The sequence below is a fragment of the Asparagus officinalis genome, chromosome 6 (assembly GCF_001876935.1).
Source record: "Asparagus officinalis chromosome 6, Aspof.V1, whole genome shotgun sequence".
Classification (NCBI taxonomy): domain Eukaryota; kingdom Viridiplantae; phylum Streptophyta; class Magnoliopsida; order Asparagales; family Asparagaceae; genus Asparagus; species Asparagus officinalis.
The window spans coordinates 73902641-73913811 of record NC_033799.1 but is presented as its reverse complement, the minus strand read 5'-3'; the positions used below and the strand labels follow the sequence as shown (position 1 = coordinate 73913811).

Below are 11171 nucleotides of genomic sequence, written 5' to 3'. Positions count from 1 at the left end.
TTAGCAAAGAAGAAATTAGTGAAAGTCCATTTTATCCCAACATATTAGGAAAAATTAGTGAAATTACAAGCTTCTTCTTTCATATTATTGTCACATTAGCAAGATTTAATAGAAATTTATAAGTACAATTTATGTTGATGATGAAGATAACGTTAAGAGTCCTTACTGATTACTTTTGAACATTAAAAATTTGACAACTTTTTATTATCATTTAGAATCTCTGACGTCTAAACAAAGTTATCCCTTTGTCATTCATGACCATACTATAAAGAATCTATGTTCATCATAGATCACAAATTAAAACTATAAACTCATTTTCCCTAAAGTTTTTACTAGTAATTTGATCTTCTGATCCTAGGGAAATCGTCCATGCACAAAATGTAATTAGTCCAAATTCCCATATCACGGGAGCACGATAATGATTGTGTTTAACAAAAAAAAAAAAAAAAAAAAAAAAAAAAAAAAAAAAAAAAAAAAAAAAAAAAAAAAACTCTTACTATGATCAAGTCGTTAACCAGGTTCAGACTGGTGCAGTGTAAGGAGTAGTTCAATTCTTATTTATTTATTTAGTAAACACAAGTTTAGCTCTTTAACCAGGTTCGTATCCACTAACAAGGAAAGAGTTGCCATAATACTAACATCAACCACAATAGTAATAATAATCAAAATTATGAAATGAGCTGTAAATGTTTCAGTAAATCATGGTCATCCATATTGCATATTGCACATGATACTGTTAAAATTTCCCCCCGCACCCTAAACAACAGCCTCAGCAAATGAAGTCATCTATGTGCACCTGCTCAAGAGCCTGTACAGGATTATGCATGTGCAACTTTTCAACCTCTGCTTCTTCCAGATGAAGATAGCATCAACCTTTTACTCCTGCAAGGTACCTTCACAAGATTTATTAGCTCTACAGACCAAGGCAGCGAATATTTCCACGCGCATAACCATTGTCATTATGAGACTTGAGGATCGCGTCAAATTTCACCGAATTGACATGGGCGTATCTTATGAAGATATCTCGATAAGTGACTTCATACCCTTCTCCTTTGCTCTCCAGACTGGTTATCGAAACACCGGCATACTCCTTTCTGAAATTGACAAAGCCAAAGGAAATAATCATACTTTATGTGATTTCCTAGTGATTTACATACACGTATTTAACAGATAAGTATTTTTTACTTGATTCTATGGATCATAAAATAGTAAAGCCCGTCGATGCTCTGCTACATGGTCATCTTAAATATTTGTGGAGAATAATAAGATATTGCAAACCCAAAAATGTTTACACTGGAACTAAATCAGTAGGCCTAAGCTTATGATATGAAATTCTTGTTTCGAATATTCTATTTGCTTTAATGCAACATAGAAGATCAAAGATCTAAAAAATATATGAATTATTCAAATTCATAGAGATGTCAGGTAATCATGACGGTGACCGTTCCCTATAACAAGTGAAAAGGTGCAGCAGTTAGAAATAAAAGGCCCTTCCTATACTGAGAAACTAAATTTGAAACCCAGTTGCGCTATTCTTCTCTAAAGCATGTCACAAAGAACGTGAAGGTATTAGTTTAAATGATCCTAAATTCTACTAATATTTGGTAAACAGTAATATCTAACAAAAGAAATTGATTGAACTATGCACTCTGCCATCAGAATTGTGAAAGTGTATTCCTACATAATGAACCACCGAGTCTGCTACTGAATCATTGTAGAGGTTTGTTGACTACCATTGGAGACATAAAAGATATCTTCATTTCTCAGGGATATATCCAAAGTGATGGACGATTCTTTACCTTCATAAGAAACATTGCCATCTAAAGGTGTCTCTGACATTGGAGATGATGGGGAACTACACGAAGATTCCCTAGCGTCGATCATCATGGCTATGACTTCTCTCATTGTTGGCCTATCAAATGGAGACTCGCTGGTGCAAAATAAAGCAATTTTCAAAATCAAAGCCATCTCTTCCACCATTCTTTTTGAACTCAAATCTAGACGATGGTCAAAAATGCAAGAGATTGGTGACACGTTCTGCATTGACCTTCTCACCCAATTGACTAGATCCCCACCTTGTTCCAAAGGCTGAATTGGAGATTGCCCAGTGACGAGTTCCAATAGAACAACTCCAAAACTGTAGATGTCACATTTTTCAGTGATCTTCATTGTGAAAGCATATTCTGAATCCAGGAAAAGAATACTATAGTTAGATAGAATACAATATTTCATTTGAAAATTAAATGGTTCATAATTCATGAATAATGCTATGATGTTATGCCAAGAAGAAGGATTGAACAAACTCCGTGGTTCTCCGTGATAGAAAAATAAATTAAGGACGATTAAAAAAAAATTTAACACAATGCAAACTATCTTCAGATAACACAAACAATAATAAGAAAATCTAGAAAGTATCAAGAAGAAGGATTACCTTATCTTCACTCTATTAATAATCTATGAAGCACGGACACGCATAACATGAAGCCGTGTCGTGTCGTGTCCGTGTCGGACACACGTATCCTATGTATTTTTTAGGATTTGCCTCGTGTCGGCGTGTCGGATGGCAGTGTTGGATCCGTGTCCGTGCTACATAGTTAATAATTAAAACAATTAATGTCCTCAATTTTGGCAATGTTAAACAAACATGTACTACCATTAAACAACTATAGCTAATATGATGGATATAGCTGTAGATATTCTGGTTTTTTTGGCAACATGAGTCTATTTGGTTTCTGGATTGTTACAAATAGATGCTTTATGTGTACGTCATTCTCCAGCAACCATGATTCACGAAATCTTTGTCCTGCTACAACACTCCTTTAAGCTCAAAATAACAGGAGAATATAGCAAGATAATTAATTCTACTGGGAAAATCCATATTATCCCACATGGAAGGAAACTAACTCTTTCAAAGAATCCATTGGCCTCTGATTTATGTGGTAATCTTGAGATGGAGAGCCTTATACTGGTATTTCACTATTTTGGCCGTGTCGTGTCGTGTCCGTGTCGGACACACGTATCCTATGTATTTTTTAGGATTTGCCTCGTGTCGGCGTGTCGGATGGCAGTGTTGGATCCGTGTCCGTGCTACATAGTTAATAATTAAAACAATTAATGTCCTCAATTTTGGCAATGTTAAACAAACATGTACTACCATTAAACAACTATAGCTAATATGATGGATATAGCTGTAGATATTCTGGTTTTTTTGGCAACATGAGTCTATTTGGTTTCTGGATTGTTACAAATAGATGCTTTATGTGTACGTCATTCTCCAGCAACCATGATTCACGAAATCTTTGTCCTGCTACAACACTCCTTTAAGCTCAAAATAACAGGAGAATATAGCAAGATAATTAATTCTACTGGGAAAATCCATATTATCCCACATGGAAGGAAACTAACTCTTTCAAAGAATCCATTGGCCTCTGATTTATGTGGTAATCTTGAGATGGAGAGCCTTATACTGGTATTTCACTATTTTGTGTATGCTAAAATATGTAAATCCAAGAGAATAGACCACAGAAATGAAAATCTCACATCATTGCTAGATCCAAATGAATATTCTACTTATGATTCTGCCTAGTTCCAGTTTATCTTGAAAAGCCACGGAAAGGAAGCTCTTTTGTGTCATAAGGAATACAAACATAATGCGTTATAGATGTCATAGCCAGTATTTTCTTATGGTTTTCCATATCGCTAGCAGGTATACTCATTATCCTCTAGCACCCGAAAAAAAATATTCCCCAACTATAACTGGTTACGTCTACACTTAGCTGAAACTACAAACTTGGGAAACTATCAAATAGAAGAATTAAACTATCAAGACATAAGAAGCAAAATGAAACCAAACATAATTATCGGTAATAGACAAGAAATTCACATCTTTATACCTATTATATTATTCTTTTAAACAAATAGGCAAAGTATACTTCATCAAACTCCTGCTCTTTGCTACTAAAGATGCAATACCAAGAAATAGAAATTTTTTGGCATGGTGAGACAATTATCTTACCTGGTGCAATATAGCCATATGAGCCAGCAACTGCAGACATGGTCTTGGAGTGGGAAATGTCAATTAACTTTGCCAATCCAAAGTCTCCTACATGAGCTTCAAATGCTTCATCTAGCAAAATGTTATTTGACTTTATATCACGGTGTATTATCTGAGGCTTGCAATCACAGTGAAGATATCGCAAACCCTCGGCAGCTCCAAGAGCAATCTTATAGCGGGCGTCCCAATCAAGCAAACATGTTTCCTTAGTCCCATGAAGCAGCTCCCCCAAACTACCATTAGCCATGAATTCATATAATATAAGGTTAGAGTCTTGATGGTAGCAGAAACCAAAAAGCTTCACGATGTTACAGTGTCTAATATTCCCAAGTGTAGATATCTCAGCATGGAAACTGCGGTCATCAGTAGACCCTTCTCCATGGGGCTTTAACTTCTTGACTGCAAGTATAACCCCATCACCCATGACTGCTTTGTATACTGTACCACAGGCACCCCTTCCTATTATGGTACTCTCCGAGAAATTGTTAGTCGCGTTAAGAAGCTCTTGATATGTGATACCATCCTTCGGGAAATAATAATTGCCTGATATATCATCTTTGTGATCATCACACGAGACGAGAATAGGTACATGTTGCTTTAGGGCCCAGCAGACTCCCACTGTGAGAATTAAGGAAACAAATCCTATGACCATCGCAACAAGGCTAATGATTTTCTCACTTGCAGTATCCCTTGAGATCCAGCTTGATTCTTCAGCATTTGATGGCATGGGATTTTGTTGGCATGCTCTAAGATGCATCCCACATAGGCCATCATTTCCAAGAAAATTGCTAACATCCATCCTTTGGAACACAGGAGCACTAGGTAAAAATCCCACAAGGTTATTGTAAGAGAGATTGCATTCTAAAAGGCCTGACAGGCCACTGAATGAAGAGGGCACTTCACCATCCAGTTGATTGTTGTTCAGGTAAAGCGATATCAACATTTGCAAGCTTCCGAGCTCGGCCGGTATCTCTCCAGAGAGGTTATTGTAGCTAACATTGAGTGAAATTTGTAGAGCTCCAAGTCTGCCAAGCTCGAAGGGTATAGTTCCAGAGAAATGATTCCCTCCCATTTGCAGCTCAGTAAGACGAGAGAGGTTTCCTAGACTACTAGGAATTGTACCATTCAGAATGTTGTCAGATAGCTTGAGTAATTCCATATTCACTAGATTGCCGAGATCTTCTGGAACATAACCAGTGAACTGATTCCTGCTAAGATCAAGCCTCTGGAGCTTTGTACAGTTTGCTAATTCATGAGGAATACCTCCAGAGAGCTGGTTTGAGGAGATATTGAAGAACACAAGCTCTGATAATTCTCCAATTTCAGGAGGGATTTGACCTATAAAATAATTATCGGAAAGAAAGAGTCTTTCAAGTTTCTTGAGCCTGCCAATTTCAGGAATTATTGGTCCGGAGAATCGATTCTTATTCATTTCTACAGCAGTGAGATTTACGAGTTCAGATAATTCCACGGGCAGGCTCCCTGTAAGCTTATTAGTCCCCAACATCAGTTGCACAAGACTCTTGCAAGTCTTTACCCCATGAGGGATATTCCCTACCAAGCTATTTGAACCAAGGCTCAAGAAAATCAACTTACCATATTTGCAAAGGTAAGGAGGTATAGTACTGTTTAGCTTGTTGTCAGACAAGTCGAGCACAGAGAGGTTGCTGTTGGTCCCTAATAGAGGAGGAATGATGCCTTCGAGAGAATTGTTGAAAAGTTGGAAGTATTCAAGAGAGGTGATGTTTTGAAACCCCAAAGGAATGGTACCCGTCAAGTTATTTATAGACAAATCTATCCTTCTCAACTGACTCAGCTGCCCGAGCTCCCAAGGGATGTTCCCTTGCAATAGATTCTCAAAAAGATGAAGAAGTCGAAGAGTTTGGATCCTACCAAGCTCTACGGGAATGGTTCCCGACAACGAATTCTCGGATAAATCAATCTCCACTGCACTCACACAATTCCCTAACTCTCTAGGGATCGGTCCATTCAATTTGTTTCTATAGACATACAATCTTTTCAACATTGACAACATCCCAAGCTCCTTTGGTATGCTTCCAGTGAAACTATTGTCATTCAAAGCAATCATCTCTAACCTACTGCAATTACCAAGCTCTGGAGGGATTTCCCCAGATAACAGATTTTGCCACAGAATCAAAGTGGTCAAATTCTTCAACCTCTGGAGCCCTCTAGGAAGAGACCCTACAAACCTATTCTGGGCAAGCCCAAGAACCTCTAGGCTATAACACTCGCAAATTTCAGCAGGTATAATACCCGAAAATTCATTTAGACCTGCGCGAATGATGCTAAGGTTTTTCAGCATTCGGATCGAAGAAGGAATTGGCCCGGTGAGATTATTACTATAAATGACAAGCTCTCTCAGTGACGTGAGATTACCAATTTGGGATGGTATCTCACCATAGAGAAAGTTTTCACTCAAGAAGAGCATTCTCAACGAAGACAAACCGCAGAGTTCTCCGGGGATTTCACCATGGAGATCATTAGTGCTAAGGTCTAAGACTTCTAGATTCCTACAAGAAGCGAAATCCACAGGAATAGGACCCGAGAACGTATTTGTCGAAACATTGAAGGCGGTTAAGTACCGGAGTTGGCATATTCCTGTAGGCAACCTACCGGAGAGATTAAAGGCATGGAGATTTATCGAAGTTACCTCCGACGCATTGACACAGCCGATACCACTCCAATGGCAAGGGTTAGAGTCCAAAGAGCTCCAACTGTCGAGATTTCCATCGATATCAACAAGCCCTTTCTTGAAATTCAAGAGAATTTGGCTCTCTTGCGCGTCCAAACGAATAACAAGAACAAAGCAGGACACAATACCCAAAAATAACAATCTGGGCATCATTTTTTTTCCTTTTTTTTTAGGTATTGGTATGGGAGGGCTCAGAGCAAAACCATACACATAAATTACGCTGAAATTGAGAATGTATACCCAACTCTATGAAATTTTGCTGTAAGATCCTCAGAAGAAACCCTAGAAATGGTGAGTCGCTGATTAGGGTTAATGGGTTTAAAAGATATCACGAGGGGTATTGGAATTGGATGGTGGGTTGTCAGAAATCACTCACCCTTGAGAGGGAGAGGGAGACAGAGAGAGAGAGAGAGAGAGAGAGAGAGAGAGACAGAGTCAACGATGGGCTTTCCAGCTCGGCCATCATTCAAAGACTGTAGCTTTACAGTGATCGAGCCCCAATTGTTGAAGAAACCCTAACCCTAGATTCCTCCTCCTCCTCCTCCTCTTGTGATTGTGCTTCCGTTTCTCGAATCTCATTATGCTCCTCGTGAACAAACGGCAACTCTCTCTTCGCTCTGTAGAGAGTGCGCGTTACTGTGAAAATTTTGGATTTTTTTTTTTTTGGGTTTTTTTTTTTACGTTTATAGCCCCAAACAATCAACGGTATTTGCCGTTTTGCTCCCCAAATTCTGTAGGTTCGCTTACTTAACCCAAATCTACTATATTGAGCTAAAACTCGGGTCGCAAACGGATCAGATACGGCTTAGATATGATACTTATTATACCTTTATTTGTTTACCGATTCTAATTACAGATATGAGTACAAATATATTTCAGTAAAAAAAAGAACATGGTACATGCCAATATACACATGAAGAGAAAGCAAGAAACAGTTAAAAAGAATATGAGAATATGGTACATTTCATACAATAATTTTTTTTTAATATGTTCCTTAAATCTGAAAAAGTAAAACTAGATCTTTTGAGCATAAAACGAAACCTCAAATCTACTAATCAAGGATTACAATAAGAATAGTTATCACTGCACTACAAATTCAACACTACTTCTACGTTACGTTGACATGGCGTTGATATGGTAATGTTGATTGTACTCTATAATTGTCTTTTATTTTTGAAAAATTAAGGCTGCCAAGAAAGACAAAAAATTATAGCATTATATTAATTTTCTTTAAAAAAGCTTCTTCACATCCTACTTCTTCTGGGTGAAAAGGTTTTTTTAGAAAATTTATATAATGTCATAAATGCTTTTTCTTTTCGTGGCAGTTTTAATTTTTCAAAACTAAAAACAATTATAATGTAAAATCACCGTTGCTACATGAGCCCCATATCAACATTGCTTAGAAGTAGTATGCAATTTGTAGTGTAACTATTACCACTTATAAAACACCATTGACGTGCCACATATGCACGATTTGAATATGAACTAAAGAAATGATATAACTAAAAGTTAAGAAAGTAAAAAAAAATTAACTTTAAGGCACGAGACTAATTTTGGAGAAAATCCCCCCAACTTTCAAAATGTTAGGAAACTCCCTTAAATGAAGGGATTATCTTAACCCCTTCTAATTTTTATATTTTATCAGAAAACTCCCTTCTATTTTGAAATTATACTAGAAAACCCCACTGTTTAGAGCCCCACTGTTTAGGGGTCTTTTGATATTTTGAAAGTTAAGAGATTAATCATCCAAAGTTAAGGGGGGTTTTATGATATTTAGCCTTTAAAAAAATGTGAAGTTTAAGGAATCAATGTCTAAACTCTAAAGTAAAGATCCTAATTTTTATTTCTATTTTTTAATCTTTTACAGTGAAATCACGGGTAGTGATGATCCATATGCAGAAAGATAGTGGCGCTGCAAAGTACGGAATTGCCCTTGTGAGGATTAAGCACGTAACTCGCCCCATTGTGTCACTGAAATTTGGTCAAACCTAAAATTTAAAAAAACATTAGGTGTTTTACCAATAACCCGTACATGATAATAAAAAATAATATTAAATTCTTACTTTTTATTCATAATTATGACTTCCCTTCTTTTGGAAGTGGGATTGCTAAATATTGGCTTCATAGATATTACGAATCCAACAATATCCGTAATAAAGAAAATTTTAGTGATAATTAATATGTATAAATTTTTGTTAGACCCTAGAGGGGGGTGATTAGGGTCTTATGCTAATCTAATCTGATTTTATACCAATTAAAAATTATTAACAAGTTATCCTAGCAAGTATGAAATACAACATGATATGTGAGCTAGGATAAGTAATATGAACAATGAGATATATCCTATATGATAAAAATATATGCAATGATATATAAACTAACACAAGGGTGATATAATCAAACTATAAAAGTGATAGGGCAAAATATACAAGAGTAATAGGCAATGACGATATAAGATAAATGCATAAGCAAATGCGCCAATGACAAACTCAAACACACTCAAATGATCACGGAGTTCGGACCTTCCATCCTACGTCTCCGCTCCCCACTCCCGGGAAAAAATCCACTATCACAACCGGGTTTTCTACGTTCACCCGAATAACGTTTACACCTCACAATGTCGGTTTTCAACGCTCACCGATCAACGTTCACTCCTCACACTCAGTTTTCTAGCTCACCGAAAACTTTACAATCTCACAATGTAACAAACAATAAATTTGTTCTCTTCAATAGACGAGAACACAATGAAAGCTCACACTCAATTATTACAACTCTCACCAATCCAAATATACTATATATGAAAATACAATAAGCTCAAGTGGGTATGTGTAAACAATGAGGAAAATAAAATCAACTAAACTCAAATGTAAATACTAGCTTAATAGAAATGATAATCAACAAATAATTATAAATAAAAGCTAGAATTGAGTTTCGGGAAACTTTTCTAGATGACAAGAGAGAGAGAGAGAGAGAGAGAGAGAGAGAGAGAGAGAGAGAGATATGGATTGAAGCTCAAACACCAATAGATGATCTCCTCAAGCTCTTGTGGAATTTTCTTCACAAACAAACTCTTGAAACAAACTTAAAAACCCTTCAACAAACTTGTAAAACTTTTTTTAAAACTCTCTTAAACATCCATAAGAAACAATGAAAGTTGAAAGCTTTTTATAGCCTCTTAAACCAGTCACAAACCCCCAAAAACCAAAAATATCAAAAACTAGCCGTTACTAGCCGTTATAGGCTGAAAAGACCAAAAAATATCAAAAACTAGCCGTTACTAGCCGTTATAGGCTGAAAAGACCAAAATACCACAAAATCCAGCATTCTGGAAATTTACATATCTAACTTTGTAAAATCAATTAAATATAGTAAATCAATTCCAAAAATCATAAAATTTTGTGAAAAGGTTATAGACATATATATAAACATGTTAGATAAAGATTTTCTGAAAACTAACTTCCCAGTTGACAGAAAAAAATATTTGAACACAGATAAACAGTTTCTGAAAAACTGCTGAATACTCATTTTTATAAATTCAATTGAAAATAACAAAACAACTCCAAAATTAGTAAAACTTGGGGAAAAGTTTGTATATATGAATATAAATATGTAAATGAAGAAATTTTTTTAAATTTTATTTCCCAATTATGAAAACTCATGTATTTTTCAAGTATGTCCAAAACATAAAAATGTAAACACATGAATTTTGACATTTTGGCTAAACCATGTTTTGAAACTTTACAAAATGATTATGTAGACTTAATAAAATATGTATATGATTATTATTAAGTCCAAAAACTAAGAATACAATATTTTTACAAATACAATAGAAAATGAAACATATGAGTATGTATATGAAAATATATTTGTTTCATATCTAAGTAGATAAACCAAATCACAATAATAAATATGAAATATGTAATTTCATATTTATAAACATAAAAACCAAAACTTGTGTTGTATATATATATATGACTATATATATATACAAGGAAACCAATAAAATGTGTGTGTATATGATATTGAGCTTAACGTACTTAACACACATGATATAAACCCTAAACTATACCCAAGCTTGATCTTGATCTTCATTGTAGCTCAACTTGGTAAACTTGGATGAAGCTTGTAATTGGATCTTTAACTTGATATCAAGGCTTCACTCCACTATTCCGCCAACCTCCATTGGATATTATGGTTGAAGCACAATCCATCCAACCTCCAACTCGTTGTTTGCCTAGAATAAATACGAAAACACAAACACTAGACAAACAACATTAGAAGTAAATTGTTTGTTAAACATCATCAAAACAAGAAGGCCAACAATTTTTGCATCAAATTTTTTTTTTAAATCTTACCAAAAGACATTTTCCAACATCATAACCAGAAGCATCTTAAATGAAAGGA

At 35.6% G+C, this 11171-nt stretch overlaps 1 protein-coding gene across 1 annotated transcript; it reads right to left on the bottom strand.

Annotated features, from left to right (window-relative positions):
• LOC109844215 (leucine-rich repeat receptor-like serine/threonine-protein kinase At1g17230) lies at positions 636 to 7408 on the bottom strand. The gene is made up of 3 exons (XM_020413182.1): positions 4016 to 7408; positions 1800 to 2183; positions 636 to 1094 (listed from the first exon to the last, which is right to left on the bottom strand). Exons 1-3 carry the CDS (start codon positions 6918 to 6920, stop codon positions 1069 to 1071), a joined length of 3315 nt encoding a protein of 1104 aa, XP_020268771.1. The 5' UTR covers positions 6921 to 7408; the 3' UTR covers positions 636 to 1068.

Coding starts and splice junctions, on each gene's coding strand:
- LOC109844215 (XM_020413182.1), bottom strand. CDS start 6,920: ATGATGCCCAGATTGTTATTTTTGGGTATTGTGTCCTGCTTTGTTCTT. Junction 2,184..4,015: donor ATATGGCTATATTGCACCAG/GTAAGATAATTG, acceptor TCCTGGATTCAG/AATATGCTTTCACAATGAAG. Junction 1,095..1,799: donor TGGCAATGTTTCTTATGAAG/GTAAAGAATCGT, acceptor TGTCAATTTCAG/AAAGGAGTATGCCGGTGTTT.